The sequence below is a fragment of the Poeciliopsis prolifica genome, unplaced genomic scaffold (genome assembly GCF_027474105.1).
Source record: "Poeciliopsis prolifica strain line A6 unplaced genomic scaffold, Auburn_PproV2 SCAFFOLD031, whole genome shotgun sequence".
NCBI classification, from domain to species: Eukaryota; Metazoa; Chordata; class Actinopteri; order Cyprinodontiformes; family Poeciliidae; genus Poeciliopsis; species Poeciliopsis prolifica.
The window spans coordinates 4632754-4649419 of NW_026562406.1; the positions used below are offsets into that span (position 1 = coordinate 4632754).

Below are 16666 nucleotides of genomic sequence, written 5' to 3' on the forward strand. Positions count from 1 at the left end.
GCTCCACACCCTACTGGGAAGATAATAACATTTCCTGGAAAAAAACAAAACACAATTTATCAGATGAATGGCTTCGTTTAGGAGAGTTTTAAATGATCATTGCTATTTGCGCAATTAGCAGAATGATCAAAGGAAAACATTACCACACCTTGAAATGAGCCTTTGAGTTTTGTATGCATAATAAATCCTGGATTGTCCAAAACGTTTTACAAGTTAAAGAGGAACAGGAATTTTAACAGCTAGATCCATTAATTTAATTTAATTTTATTTTTTTGCTTTAATTGTTTTTCAGGAAGAAGTTCTCTGCCGACTCGCTTATAGGAGGTTGAATCATAAAACAAACTCAGGGATTGCAATGCTACGAAGCTAATCTTGCTATTCAGAACTTCCCTTAGCTTTCCGAACTTGCACACCATTAGAGTTCTACAAATCTGGTTCAAGATCTAAAATAGTCAGAGTGGCCAGACTGGAAACTGGAGAATTCAAGACTAAATACTGAGATCTATAAAAACTGTGATCTGTTTGTTAAAACACATAAAGAGAGCATTTATCAGTGTTTTACCAACCTTAGACAAAAAATAAAAATAAAAAATAACACTCGAACTGAATTATTTTCAATTTATCATGAATCTTTTAAAATAGTTTGTGGTCTTAGTAAAATGTCCCAGTTAAAATGTTACCACTTCTTGTACTTAATCTGATACATTATCTCTGTATCTGTCGTCACAGCCATCGAAAGTTGCTATCGTCATAATTTTCAGAAACAAAACATTGGTCGTCTTTCAAACTCATTGCAAATAGTTTGGGTCATTTTAGATTACTCTTGACTGTCAGATAAGAACTTTTCCTACTTTCTCCAGTCTGTCTGTGGCAGATAACATGCTATGTGCTCACAAGTACTCCATACATGACCTCATTGTCAGAAACGAAGAAGAAAACATCCCCGTTGTTGGCATTTTCCAATCCTGACAAGTTCAGAAATTAAAAATCTGTGTGGGCTATGTGTGAAATATCACATTATCACATTGTCAAGCCTCCTATGCTGAAAGCTTTCCCACAAGCTTGGCTATCATGGCTGCAGATGGTTCATGTGTGTTGTAAATTAGATGAATTCAGGAACATATTTCTTCCAATGGCAAGTCGTGAGAAGAGTTGTGCTCGTTGTTTGCAACATCAGATTATTAAGAAATCTCAGCTGAGCTTATGAATGGACAAAACAAACAGAGAGCGGATTCACAGTCTGGACATTATTGTGTATTCCTTAATTGTTATGAAAATACAATATACAGAGCAACGATACAATGATTTGGAGAATGTTCGGTTTGTACATAACAGGTTTTCTGCCTTGCTAAAGAAGGATAAGAAAAAATTTGAAATTTGTGCCTTTTTTCTTTTTTCTCTGTACCAACAACATGCAGAAGCTCATCTTGGCCCGGTTTCGTCCAGAACTCTTCCTTCGACAGGGGGCGCGTGTTTTATGAAATGAGTATCCAAAGCGATACAAAAACCTCCAAAAGCATTTGATGTGCACGCGCGTTCCGGACGTCTGTCCGGCTGTTGTAGAGAGTTTGTTTAAAAATCGTTGAATAGTCACTTGAATGTCAACATCCGTCCTTCTGGATTCTGATCCCTGTTTTAACAAAACAACAATAAAAAGATCATCATCTAATGAACTAAAAGGGAAAAGATTCACCTGATTGCTTTGTTTGTGTGTTTTTTGTTTTGTTTCTTTTTTCTTTATGAATGGATTCACGACCGTCCTCTTAAATTCGAAGATCCTTTGGCAGTTTGAGGTGATTCTGCGTTCAGACGTCCTCCTCCTCTTTCCCCAGACACAGATGTGTTGAGACCCACTCTCCTCTGAAAGGCAAAAGGGTGAGTTTGTAGCAAGTCTACGCTGCACATTACGCCACCTCTTTTAAAGCACTGTCGTTTAGCCTTTCCATGTAGTTACGCAACTCCTTGGAGTCTCCCAGCTGCACGTCCTGGCATACCCACTTAATGTCCTGGCTGTGGCTTCCTGTGAGCGTGCTGACAGCCGGGTGGCTGTTGTCCGAAGACAGAGTGGTGAACGTGGTGAACTTCACTCTTTTCCTCTTGGTGGTGGGAGAGTCTCCTTTCCCGTCCTTCGCCGTGTCCGCGGCGCGATGCACCTGTCCCTGCACGCTCTTCTGCATGGAGCCGCCGTTCAGCAGGTGGCTGCCCTCCTCCAGGCCGCTGCTGGAGTCAATCATGGAGGTCTGCTCCTCCTGCTGCGGCGACAGGCTGATCTGACTCTCCAGCAGCTCCGCCTCATTCCCCAGCCACACCCAGTCGTGGGCGTGGTTCAGGTTCTCCTGGCCCTCGATGGAGAGCTCCTTGTGGCGGTATTTAAGGGTGTAGGAAATGCAGTTGATGAGAAAGACCAGGATGGCGAGGCAGAAGACGCCGAGCAAGGCGTACATGCCAATCTCCAGGTCGGTGAGTCCGCGACCGCCGTGCATGAGGCTGTCGTCGGTGTTGCGGCCGTGAGGCAGATCCACCTGCGCGGGAAAGTCTGCAAAGTCAATCGGCATGTTTCGGCCACCGTCGTCTGAGAGCTTAGGCCTGCGTATGATAGCACTTCTGGTCGTGGTCGCTCTCCTGGACCCCGCGTCTTCTATGTCAGAGATGGAGCTGCCATAGTAGTGGGTATCCAGGCCGGTCTTGTCCTGTGACGAGAGCCTGCCTCTGTTCTCCACGTCGTCTCCGTCCAGGCCGTAGTCATTGCTGCCTCCCCTCGAGCCTTCGCCGGGACCAAACGCCACCCTGACGTTACAATTCCCTGCGGCCAGGATGCTGCGGCGCTTGAATTTCTGGCAAGCTTCATTGACAGTCATTTCCACCCGGATGAGCAAGCCCTGGCCCTCCGCCTCCGTCACGATGATAGGCCACTTCCACGAGGGATCCTGCTGCACCGTCACTACCCTCTCGTCCAGAGACATGGCCGTCAGCACGAAGAAGTCCGGGTTGTAGAGATCCAGCGGAGCCAGAGAGCCGTCACTGAACTGGAGCCAGGCGCTGATCAAGGCCTCCTGAGGAAGGAAACGACAGACAGAATAGTGATAAAACTTATAGAAATAATAATGATAATAACTTAACCAGGTCTTTCTCATTGAAATCAAAATGTCTCTTATACAAGAGAGACCGGGCCAAGAATGGCAGCACACACACACACACACACACACACACACACACACACACACACACACACACACACACACACACACACACACACACACACACACACACACACACACACACACACACACACACACAAAAAAACATAGTTACAAAAGTCTTAAACATACAAACTATTATGTACAGACACAGTCAAAACTATTTCATTTCTGCAATGTGAATGAAATGGGACTTTTATCTGTCTGAGGAATGCCTTTTGTCAAAACACGAGTCTACATGAATTGTAATACTGGGTTCCAACTTTGTGTCGTGGGAAAAGACTGCAGCACATCATGTGAGCTTCCTCTGAAGGCTAAAACTGTTAGGTGAGCGACAGAGTGAGAGAGAAAAGAAGAAACGAGGGGAATATGGAAGAAAGAAAAAAGAGAGAAGGAGGGAAGTATTTTTGCAACCTTATTCTAATCAGATGACCGAGAAGTCATTTATGTCAACCAACTGATCAGAAACTATGATTTGCGTCCATTTCAGTGGTAGCAGACAAGCAGATGGATGGATGGATAACAAACAAATGGACAGATGAAATTTATAACTTGAATTAAATCTAAGCTATAGCTCACAAACTCTGTGGCAACTCTCTCGAAGTTAAAAAGGAAACAGATTAAGGGGAAAGAAAAAGGAGATCAAAGGGTGACATCAAACATTGCTCATGCCAACAAGGATTTGCCATATATTTGCTCTTAAAGCCGCCTTGTGCTGAAGCCTAACAACTGGCCGTTTAATGTTGCCGAAGGACAAATCCCAAAAGAGGAGCAAGTAGCTCCCCACTGTGGTCTGCAAATGTTTCCTAATTACTGCCACCAGATGAGTAACGCTGCAGCGCTGCCTGCTTATCTTCACACTGTGCATGAGGAGATGTAGAGATAAATGCCTCTACCCTCCCTGCCTCTTCTGCGAGAGAGAGGTTAAGGAAAGCAGCAAAGCGCAGAGAACACATGAGAGGGCTTGGCAAATCAAAGAAGCTACGATTCAAGTTGCCTTACCAAATTAGCAAGACGGAAAGTTTGATAGAACAGCCGCATTTCGAATACAAGTCATATTTTGGTGCCGTAGCTGTGATTTCACACTCACATGCTCTGAGATTAAGTTTCCACTTTTAGCTGCTGCCCAAGAAGAAGAAGAAGAAGAAAAAATACATGTCTGTCACACTCTGGCTCTCAAACCTCGAGTTTAAGACTGCCAGGAAGGGGGGGAGTGGAACGAACAAACAAACGGACGTGTGTACTTGAGCACAAGAAGGCTCACAATTTGTTCATCCTCATCTGTCTGGAGGAATGACTTTTTCTTTCGAAACAACAGTTTTTCTTTTCTTTTTTACTGAAATATTTGATCAAACTTGCAATTTTATGCATGGAACGACAAACACTACTGTGTGAAATTAACAGCATTCTCTGTGGTAATCAGACCTGCCTGAATGGTGAGCAATTACATGTATTTGGTTTCAATGTCATACATTGCAATCAGCATTAGACGAAGCCAGACACCGTAGAGGCTAGCGGAGAGAAGACGAGGTAATTACAGCTCCTTTTCCACTTTTCAAAACAGATAATGATTATTCCCATTAACATATAACCCGTATGTTTTATATTCCAACATTATCTAAACGATCCAGAAGTGTTTTTGTTTGCCTGAAAAATGATCGGCAGACAGATACAAAACAGCACATTTAATATCCTGTTGCTGTAAGTACCATAAACACAGCAAAACTAATTATACTTTGCAAGATGTTTAATTGGAAAATTCTTAAATTAATCACAGATTATCACATAAATTGTATTTTATGACTTCCTTTAATAAATCCACAGATTGCTCTGATAAATATAATCTGTTCTGACCTGCTTAGGGTTCTGCAGAACTTCCTGTGTGCTGGTAGTAGCCAGGATGGCCCGGTTACTTCCTGGACTCAACTGCAGTCCCATAGACAGTCCTGTCACCAGCTGGACCCCCAGTTCTGCGATGGTCACTTTGTCGTCCACCACTGTGACCGTTTTCTCCGCCAGGATTGAGTCGGACAGTGGGGAAAGGACCTGGAGGCAAAATCAGAGTCACAGAGAAAAAACAATTAATTTCAAAAAATGGTAAAAAAAAAAAAAAATATATAATATATATATATATATATATATATATATATATATAGATAGATATATAGATAGATAGATAGATAGATAGATAGATAGATAGATAGATAGATAGATAGATAGATAGATAGATAGATAGATAGATAGATAATTTGGAGGATTAAATTGATCGAATAATATCTTTCTTCAAATGTAGAAGAGATGGTGGGGAGGGGAGACAGAACCAACATGGTTCAACTACAGATCAATTTGGCTAATTTGGAGGAAATCATAGATCGTTTCAATTTTGTTTCTTGATGGTCAGTTGATCGTTATTTAAAGAGGAACAATAAAAATGTGGCTTAAATGCAACAGTAACACACCACATCCAAACACTATGAATGCCACACCCTTGACAATTTGGAACAACAGTGAATCATAATGCAACATGCGTCCGATTTGGTGTCAAACATGATGCCAAAAATCCGATTTCCTCGTGTTTTTTGGGCTATGGAGCAAGTATTTTTTCAGCACACAGAGGATATGTCTTCGCGAAGAACAGAGCATTTTGAGACTTTCTCAGCAGCTGCTCCCTAAAAGCTATTAACTTCTAGACATCATCAGGTTATCCTCGTTTCCCTTAACGTTCCCTCCCTAGAGAACAAGAGCCCTATAGCCTCCGCATTATAATGCCCGGAGCACCAGATAAACATACTTTTCATGGAACAGGAGAGCCAAATACACCTACTCACATAAGAAACGATTGACTAGCCCCTAACAGTGGAACATCAACAACAACGGATGCACTTCCAGCACTTTAATTCCTTTTTCTTTTCTCTGCATCTCCCCTCTAAACACCAAGTATCCCCCGAGAGACATAAACAGTATGACGAATGTGGCACGACACAGAAAGAGAGCAGTTCACTTCAAAAGTTGATCATGGGAAAATCTCGGCACATATTCGCTGTCGCCTACGTTGCTTGATTGACAGGCTGTGAAGATGTTGCAAGAAAATGAATCACTCTGAGTCGCATGTGGTTTAGAAAAATGCTTTTTCTTCCATAGGTTAACCTTGCACAAAAAATGTCAAACTTAATGCAAAGCAATTCTAAAAAATTCAGTTTTTTTTTTTTTTTTTCGTTTTTTGTTTTTATCCAGCTGGGTGGCTCACCCAATGAGATCAGTCTGTTCCTTCTCCTTAAATAACACACAAAGCAAAACAAAAGCAGGGAGTGTAAGAATGAATGCTGAACCCTGAGCTGTGACTGTCGTCCTGTGCATGCATATGCGTGCCAGTGTCTCCCCGTGCATCAGACGACATGCAGGCTGTCGAAGCTAATCGCAGCTGTCAGACCTTTACGTTCATCGCACTTTCTGAGCCTGCGAGAGAGTTTGTGGAGGTGAACGCATGTCTGCCCTCCACAGCAGCAAGGAGAAGATTCTGATTCTTTTTTTTTTTGCTGATGTCATTAGGAGGTTGAGATTCACTCAGTCAGAGTGAAGAGCTGACAAGCCCAAAAAGGCCAACTCACGGCGACGCAAGGCCGAGCACCTGTCTGCCAATCAAATACAGCAATGGTCTTCCCGACTTGTATTGCTTTTGCAATAAACAAAGTTTTCCTGTTCCATCAGGACACTACTCGTACGTTAATCTTTCTCTAGGACAAAATACGCCCAAATGAAGATTTGTATTTTCCGGCTGAGTGCAAATTTAGAGACTTACTGTTTGTAGCTTGTGGGGAAAAGGGGTAAGAATCACAAGTGCTGGACCCTGTTTGATAAGGAGTGCATTACATGTTCAGTGGAGATAAGGCCTCATGGTGGGAAAAGTGTCCATATGTGCAAAAAACAAAGATTTCATTGGAATGCTTAAGAAATTAGCAGAAAGCCAAGGAGTTGAACAATGGAGTCAGCCCTTTGGTTCTGATTATGGGAAAAGGAGAGAAAAAAAAAACTTTTCTTTTCACAACTATATTATACTCTACTAATTCATAATGACAGGAAGGCGTTTCTATTTTGTCCTCCAGTTCCTGCATGCTGTGCCTCGCTAAGCTAGTCATACTCATTGAACATTTCCACATTTCGTCACGTTGCAACCATAAACATTAGTGTTTTTATTGGGACATACCAAAGAATGAGAGAAGAGTTTATTTGCGAAGAAGAGTAAAAAGAAAGCATGGTAGAAAAGTGTGGCATTCATTTGTATTGTATAAAGGTGGTAGCTCCAGTACTTGTCTCGTTGTAATTTTGTCTCAATAATAATAAAAAAAAAAAAAAATCTTTAAAGGCATCACAGGTTTTTGAAAGGATTAATGACAGCCACAGCTGTGGGCTTTTTGGGATTTCTATGGGTTCTAGATGTGAAAAGATGGAGCAGACAAAAGACTTGCAGCTTCAACAAAGACAACCGCGTATCGTTGTCATTCCACTTTACTACAATGTAGTGCTTTGTGTTGGTTAATCTCATAAAATCTATCAAAATACAATGAAGAAAGGGAGATAGTAATCTGACGAAATGTAAACGTTCAAGAGGTATTCAGAGCTCTGTATTTTTGTTTATTTTGCCAAAACAAAATCCCCAAAACAACTTTGAAGTTGTCCAGCAAACTGGGCCAAAATATCCATACAAATTAGAGGGTTTTTTTTCTGTTACAACACATTATTTTTGTTGTTTATGGTAGATCCTGTGATATACCTGGATAGTGGTCATTCCCGGCTCTTGTCCAGCCAGGATCCTTCTGTCAAGCAGCTTTGCTATATGGGGGTCTTCTACCTTCAGGAAGTCCCCTACAAGCTCTGTGATGTCCACCTGCCAGTCAGAGCCCAGCATGAAGGCAGTCTGACCTCGCGCTTCGGCTGACTCGGCTATAAAGTGGGTCAGGACTTTGACCATAGCATGCTGGTACTGCAGAGTGCAGCTTCGTCCCCGCCTGTCCTCGTCGTCCTCGTCCTCGATGTCCCATGCGGCTCTGGCAAGAAGACGAGATAAAAATTACTGCTGTGCAGCATGAACACGTGGTTTAGGGCTCATTTCTTAGTAATATCGCCCATATCTCATCGCAGCACAATACATCAAAATCAACAACCTAACCAATAATAAATTGGTTGGACTCCATGAACAGGTTGACAATCAAAGTGGACCAACCAGGGATTCTGGCAGAACTTCAACTACGTCCACAACACACTTTAAAAGCAAAAAAGATCTGAAGGACCCACCACCTCCAGAAACACTTTTCTTCTTTTTTTATTTTTTTTTATTTTTTTTACTGCTAAAGCAGTTCTTTTCACTTCAAAGGTTGCTGAAGTTCTGAGCTGTAAAAGTAATTCAGCGCAGAGGGTGAGCCCCAACTTCTTTAAACCGACTCGACTCTCAATGTCACCGTTACAGCTGGGGCTTCAGAGGAAAACCTGCAGGTTTAATGGCAGCCATACGAGAGGGTGCATAAATGGTGCCATATGTTCCCGTTCATCACCAGTTCAGCTTCCGTTTCCATTATTATTTAGTCATGGATCTGGTCCAACATTGAGGCCAACAAACGTTTAATATTACACTCAGGAACTTTGAGTTTATTTGTGAAACAATTTCAGTTTGTTGAAAGCATGAACGGTATGTAAACAAACTGGAAGATGACATGATCATGACTGTAGACTTATAAGCATAATAAATCACAATGCACTTGTTACCTACTTATATTTATATATTCATTAGTATGTGTGAATTCTATTCATCCTATTGTTGGGGCTATAATTTCAGAGTCAATTTGCACTACTACAGTGCCTTGAAATTGCCTCTCAGGGACAAATGCAGTTGTTTGAGTTGAATTGTGTTGAACTGAATACAATTAAATTTGCAACTTGGCGCTGTTGACCTCAGATTGGGGCCAAACCAAAGCCCAGAAGCTTTGCTGAAAATAGCTGTGCAGACATCTGACTCCATCCAACCCAATAAAGCTGGAAATGTAACATCAGAACACATTTTTTTATATATATACTGCTCAAAAAAAAATAAAGGGAACACTCAAACAACACAATGTAATTCCAAGTAAATCAAACTTCTGTGAAATCAAACTGTCCACTTAGAAAGCAACACTGATTGACAATCAATATCACCTGCTGTTGATCAAATGGAATAGACAACAGGTGGAAATTATTTTCATATTTATTTCATTCATTCAGATCTAGGATGTGTTATTTGAGTGTTCCCTTTATTTTTTGAGCAGTGTATAATTTATAAATAAATATTTCAAAAATGCATTTGCTTGCCAGGGCATCCAGGGGGAGGAAATGATCCCCATACCAAAAAAAAAGAAAAAAAGTTAAATTCTGCACTGTAATTGTTTTCATGAACCACAAATTGCTGAAGCTGAAACACATGACTGGTAAACTGAAAAAAAAGAAGTAAAGATTAATATGTAATAAAAGTTGTCAGATTAAGCTGATTTGATAAGACATGATTAAGGTGCTCCTAACAGGCAGCTGGCATGGACTGTGTTTCACATGAGACTGTGTTTCACATGAGACTGTGTTTCACATGAGGCTCGCAGCCCAGAGGCTGGATGTGCACAAATATTAATCAGAGGAAATTTCATCATTTGCTACCATATCATTTTAGTATTGCAATGTTAACAGATGTCAGTGTTTCATTTATTTATTTTATTGTATTTTATTTTATTTTCTTGTGGAAAGAGGCTTACATAGAAGTGATGACCTGTAGAACATTATTAAAGTAATTTAATAAAGTTACTTTTTCAGTCTCTACGATTCAAATAAGAAGCAACATCCATGAGCTTACTATAACTACACATTACTCACTCTACTGGGTTTAATTCATCATTCTTCATGTGATATTTCCTTTTGAGATGGTACATTATTATTTTCTTGTCCATAATTTTCAGCCAACATGTCTCATAGACTAAACTTTGTTGCTTTTTCATCACCGTGTGATTTGTGGAGGCAAATGAAATAACATGTATTTTCCTCCTTTTAGTGCTTGGTAACTTGCTGTATTTATTTATATTTATTTTCTGCTAATTGATTGAATGTTGCGATAGATCTGAGGATTATAGGAAGTGATTATAAGCATGCTGGGAATCATTAAAGCAAGCAATAATTAGTTGATGTTTTAGTAACACGCTGCAAAATATAGAGGATCCTCTGAATGCAAATTTTTCTCTTTTGAAATTTGAATATGGAAACAACTTTCCCAGTTAAAAATAAGCAGTTTATTTTTTTTTTTTTTGCAAGTACCATCACTTGACAAAATACTTTCGTATTTCAGCAGAAGTTCTTAATATGATAACGTACTACCATAACCCAGTAAGAGATGTTGCGGTAAGTCTGCAAAGACCGTTAGTGTCAAAAATGTATATTTTGGTCCTTGGAAAAACAATTAAAAGGTGGACTCTAATTTGTTTTATATTTACAACTTTTTATAATTTTTTGCACCCAAAAATGATAGATGAATTTCACAATATAATACAGTCACCTCAAGCTGTCACAGCCATTTTAAAGACTGCGGAAAAAAAACAATCTGGCATTAATTTCTCTGAATAAATTTTATGTGCCCATTTCAGCAACCTTCCCGGCTTAACCGAGCTAAGTCAAACACACGGCGACTGGAGTGTGTCATAAAGAGCAATTTAAAAAACGAGTCATGATGAAATGCTGCTGATCAAACCTGCAAGAGATGCTCCATCCTTTGAATGGCCGTCATTTTTCTCTCTCTGAGCCTCTTCCTCACCGTTTTGAAGTGCCCGCTCTGAATCCTAAATGTGCTTACACCTCCTTACTGCTTTACTTAATAGCCTCCCTGATTGCTCTGTTGCCTGCAAATCTAATTTTATTACTTCAGGCAACAAATCAGCCAACAGAGGCACAACTCGTTCGCACCGGGAAAATTGCCTTGAGTTTGACAAACTAGGTTTAAATGGTTGCAATATAATTAGATTTTACCCATAACTGCTTTTCTGTATATTGCTTCAACAAACACCTTTGTAAAAAAAAAAAAAATTAATAAATAAATAAAATCACAGAATGAAGCACTGTGAGGTGTTGAGAAAGCAGCTCCTAAATTGTTGATCAGGGAGAATAAATGCTGTTACAGCTATCCAGTCTTCCACTGATGAACAGCTGGGCTGCTTGCAGACGAAAAAGAGCTGTGTCGGCACAACTATTAATCATATATGTATACTGTGACTTACGTTCACATTTTCTTCTAATCATCTGCCTTGGTTCCTTTCTCATACACGCCAGCAGAGGTTGCGATCGCAATAACGGGGAGAAGAAAAGAAATTAATCTCTTAAACTGTTTTTCTTGCGATTATCCGCTCTGCTTGTCTCTTTCTGTCGGAATCCCCAAGGAAATCTGACTGACTGCTAAGCCACGGGAATAAAGATGTTAGCTGCGAGCGCCACAGAAAAGCCAAGAGTACAGAGAGATTTGAAGTTAAGAGCTTAAAAGCTTTGCTGGCAGGACTGATTTCACTTGCAAGTGAATGGCAGCCAATAACCGAAAAATAGATTCTGGAAATGGACGCCGAGGAACTAGGAAGAAGCCCTACATGTTCAGGATTCATGGCATCATCACAAGTGGTCTCCAACTGAGTCGGGGCAAAAACGATTCCAGTCTGCACCATGCTGTTTAGAAAAGACTGTGACAAGAAACACCACACTGTGGCAATATTGTGGTATTAAAACAAAAATTACATATCATTTTTTTGTACTTTTTAGGCAGTTTTTTATTTTTTATTTTTCACTGAGCAATGTAAGTTTAAATTTGCTGCAAGTTAATACTTGCTCCACAAGTTCACCTTGGATTGAAAAGATGCAGAACCCACATAAGTCCACAGAAGCTTCATTCAAGCGACTTAAAATCAAATCATAGTGAAACTGAAGAAAAAAGGAAAGAATAAGAAAAAAAAAGTCCAAAATCATGCAACCTTTCAAAATATCTTTTAAAAACATTCTTCTTCTTTACCTACTGCACAAATTACAGACTATGTTCTTGGTTCTGAAAGTTTCGTAACTACTGAAAACAGATTAGCGCATTTCGTTCAAGCTGCTGAAGCATTCTTGTGAATTTGTTAATGTGTATAAATACTGTCATCAAATCAATAAAATCCTTTTTATAGTTTGTGGCATTCTTTTTTCGTCTCACATATTTTGGCCTCTCATCTTTTTCAATGAACTCAAAGTTATTTAAGGTGAGAATACCTCCGAGCTGTCACCCTCACAGAATAATTTATGATTTGAGAGTCAGTACGGGCCAGTCCAAAACAAGAAAATCAACCTTATTTAACCTGATTTACTATTTTTAAATGCGTTTACATAAAGTGAAGCAGAGGGAACTCGACTGTTGAGCAGATTTGATTCACTTTTATCTTGGCCAATCAGATCTCTTTCAGATCAAGGGATGCAACATACCTTAGTGCTGACCAGTAGCTCTAATGAAAACACTCTTCACGCAGAAGTTGTTACTGAAAAAGACCCAAAATGCTGCTTTCGTTTTACACTGGTTGCACTGCAACCCACACCTTCCAAAACGTTCCGCTTATGTCTTATCAGTCAACAGAATACAATCCTGAAGTTCTCGAGGATGATCAAATGTTTTCATGTGCGACAGGTCTCCTTGTCTTCATAGGTCAGCAGTGGTTTTGGTCTTGAAAATTTCCAGCCGATGCCATTTTTTTGCGCAGTTTCTTTCTTATTGTTGATCCATAAAAATTGTCCTTAACTGAGCGAGATCTGCTGTGATTGAGATGCTGTTCTGGGTTTTTGAGTGATCTGGATCAGATCATAAATCCAGGTTTATGTTTCCAGGTTCATATGTTAGGAATGAAAATTAAATGCAACTTCTTAAAAAAACAGAAAAAAACAAAAACAAAAAAATTGATGATTTAGCTAACGGCTAGGTTGTTGGAATATCTGTTTTCTCAATAAATTAAATACCATTTCGAAAATTGCGCTTTTTATTACTTTTGTTGACTTTGCCTCGTGTTTTTATATTATTTGGTGATCTGAAACATTTAAATGTAAAGGAAAAGCAAAAACAAGCCAGAAAAAAATATGTTAGTGGCAAAAACTTGGCGCTGTCCATCCTTTTACAAGACTTTGTATGTTTTGACTGAAAATAGTTTTCTTTAGAAAGTGACCTACTGGCAAATGAATTGCCAGCACTGAAATTACGCTGTAACATAATAACCAAATTTTCATTCGCATACGCATTTTAATGCACACACAGATGAATACATTTAACAGATGACCAACACTGCTGAATGCAGGAGCAGGTAAGCCACTGGAGAAGTCCGTCTGTTTTTATCCACTGTATAAATCTGAGCCAACGTTTGTGCAACCGCCTTGAAAATCAAATCTAAGGTTAATCTAATAAACAAATACTGCTCCGTGCCCGAGAACAACCTGCCTCTCAAAGCAATATTTTTTCCCACTTCATTTACTTCCAAGTCAACTCCTGACTTCAAAGGAGATGCTGCATATTTATGTGCCGTGCCTGTTTTGGTCTTGTCCCGCGAAGTGTGTGCTGCTGCTTTCCCTGCCTTTTGTCATCCGCTACAGCGGCGAAGACTATTTGGACAGGAACAAGCAGTGTTATTGCATTTGTAAAAAAATTATTGTTATTATTTGAGCTTTATTGATTCCCAAGGGGGAAAAAAATGTATTGTCACAACACAATAATGCCAATATCAACACTTGAGAAGAAAGAATAAGTAGAACTGTGCGTTATGATATTTTAAACAATCAAACCGTTTGAGGGAGCAAAACATAAAATCTGATCTTCTGAGTTTCACATAGTCTACCCAACTTAGTCACCATTAATCAAATTGTCTGATTTACGGTGACTAAATCCAACACCATAAATCTCCCTTTTCCCCTCCATTTTATGCATGTTAAATGCTCAATCAATCACTCAAATTTTATTTGCATTTCACCTTTAAGCATCAAGACATTTCAAAGTGCTTTACATCATAAAAACACAAAATACAAAGTCATAGAACACAGTCAAATGTTATATCCATCCAGCCATCTAGGCTTTGTCTTGTGACAGTCATTTTCTTGCAATGCTCTCGCTTGTCGCAGTTAGTAAAACGGTCATTAGACATTTGTTTCTATTTGATTTTTTTTTTTTTAGTTATATAGCAGAGTTGTTTCTTGTATGAAAGAGAATGTCTTAATTGCTAAAAAATGAGTGAAACTAATTCTGAATGAATATATCTGGAGAGGAGTGTTAAAGTAGACGTGCATGCCCCGGTTCTCCTCCTACACTTAGCTCCTCTGTCTGTGCAGGCTTATCTTGTCGCTCTTTTGGCAGAGCTTAAGCAGTGAAGAGGTGAGCTGTGCAGGCAGAGTCAGTCAAAAACCGAGTCAGTAGTACCTCTGCAGCTATCCCACTAACAGGCCAGATGCCTCTTTCCATTTTTAAAAAAATTTTATTTCTCTGCTGCTTGCCCCAGCATGGCCACAATTTCCAAGCCTTACTGGTCGGGGAGCACTAAGCCACTTGTTATTGTCACTCATTGGCTTAGTTCCTCCTGGGCTTGTGGACGGCGGGCCAGTGCACATTCTCACCGGCAGCCTCCGAGGCACCATTCAAGGTCATGCCTGTTCTCCCCTGATAAACAAAGACGACTGCAGGACACAGTGAGACAAAGCTCTCGGAAGCCGTCAGCGATGCTGCCGGAGCCAAACGATGACAACCCGCCTCGGCTGTCCCCCGCTGACGGAGGCGTGCATGCCGACACGCAGCTGGAAAAGCAACACACTCGACAAGCCACGAGATTAGCTGAACGCTGTACCTCTGTCACTCAAAATAAGAGGAGGCCGCGGATAATTAGAGCAGACACAGTGGCGCGTGGGATGACTCCGAGTCCAACTTCGACGCATTTCCAGATGTAATTACTGCAGGTAGGGTGATGGCTGCTCCCGTCGGCTGACGGATTTCTGCAGCTGCGGAGTGGCAACACATGGCAGCGCTGGCAGAAGGCGCCACTAGTGATGAGGCCTCAGGAGAGAGGGGCTGACCTCGAGACAGCTCTAATAATGTGCTGTCCCACTGACAACTAAGAGACGCAATGGCAGGCCACCATGAGCCAACAATAATGACAAACCGGACTGCACATGTCAGCCATTTTGCGATCAACTAAGAACTGGCAGGGGGACTGAAGTGAGGGAAAGAGAGCCGAAGCGTTGCTCGACAACACAGTCGTTATTATCTCATTTTTCCCAATGACAGAATTCAAACAAATCGGCCGTAACAAAAGCTATTCATCAGGCTAGTAGCGCATCTCAAAGACCTCTGATTAGAAGCTTTCAAGAAGATCACCAAGAGATGTTAGTCTATTGTTCAGAGTGGAAATCTTGAATCGATTTCTTTTCGGACCCTATAATTTGTTCTTATCAAGCTTAAAGTATCGCACAGCAGGAGACACAGTTTAATAACAGAAGAATGGACCTCTGACACATTCTAGCAAAATATGGGTGTTAGTTAGTTAGTTAGTTAGTTAGTTAGTTAGTTAGTTAGTTAGTTAGTTAGTTAGTTAGTTAGTTAGTTAGTTAGTTAGTTAGTTAGTTAGTTAGTATATCCAATCATCACAAAAGTGCAATATATACAATAAAATTAGCAACTATCTAACAGATCTAAATCTAAATAAACTAGGGGGATTAGACCCTAAGTACTAAAAACATTGGAAAAGTTTACATTGTTCCAAAATCACACACATACATGTGCTTTCACAAGTGAATCACATCATTCATACATCAATCACATGTGAAAAGTTGTGTGAACCACATGTATGGTTTTCATCCGGCACATGCGATTTTCATGGTATTTGTTTGTAAGGGATGTACTTTTAATGAGATGCTGGATAAACTATCAGCTCCCAAAATGAGGTAAATACCTAATTTAAAATATTGTTCATTTGCTTGTAATTATTATTAAGGCAGTAGGAAAAAGGAATACGATCATGGAAGTGATTTAAAAAAGGGGCCACAAAACATCTGCAGATGTTTCCTTGTTTTCAGTAGTTTGCTTTTATCTGGACTGAAGGCCGGGACAGGATGCCCAAAAGAGACACAACGCTAGAAGGTCTTGAAAGTCTGGTTTGGTTTTTAATGTCATGGTCTACTTTGGAACTTACAATAACAACAATTCAGCCAGTGGCAGCTTTGCACATCTACGGTTCATTTGCATTCTGGATGTAGGAAAGGGAACGTCTCCTGCTGTGAATGCAGCTGGGAGGGACTGCAGCAGCCACTGCAGCACCCATTACTTATAAAGAAGAATAAGAGTCTCCAAAAGTCTCCTATAACACCAGAAGGTCACTACATTTTCCATGGGCTGCAATTTTTGTAAAAAAAAAAAACAACAAAAAACTAAATGG

The 16666-nt window shown here is 40.2% G+C and overlaps 1 protein-coding gene across 2 annotated transcripts in view; it reads right to left on the reverse strand.

The window, feature by feature from the left end:
- Positions 1 to 1232: 1232 nt before the first annotated feature.
- Positions 1233 to 16666, reverse strand: part of si:dkeyp-14d3.1 (transmembrane protein 132D) — a 148887-nt gene continuing 133453 nt past the window's right edge. For both annotated transcript variants that reach the window (XM_055050585.1, XM_055050586.1), the window contains 3 exons: positions 7969 to 8242; positions 5052 to 5243; positions 1233 to 3053 (listed from right to left, as the gene is read on the reverse strand). In XM_055050585.1, the coding sequence (XP_054906560.1) occupies positions 1905 to 3053; positions 5052 to 5243; positions 7969 to 8242 (1615 nt within the window). In that variant the 3' untranslated portion in view covers positions 1233 to 1904. The remainder of the gene's footprint in view (positions 3054 to 5051; positions 5244 to 7968; positions 8243 to 16666) is intronic.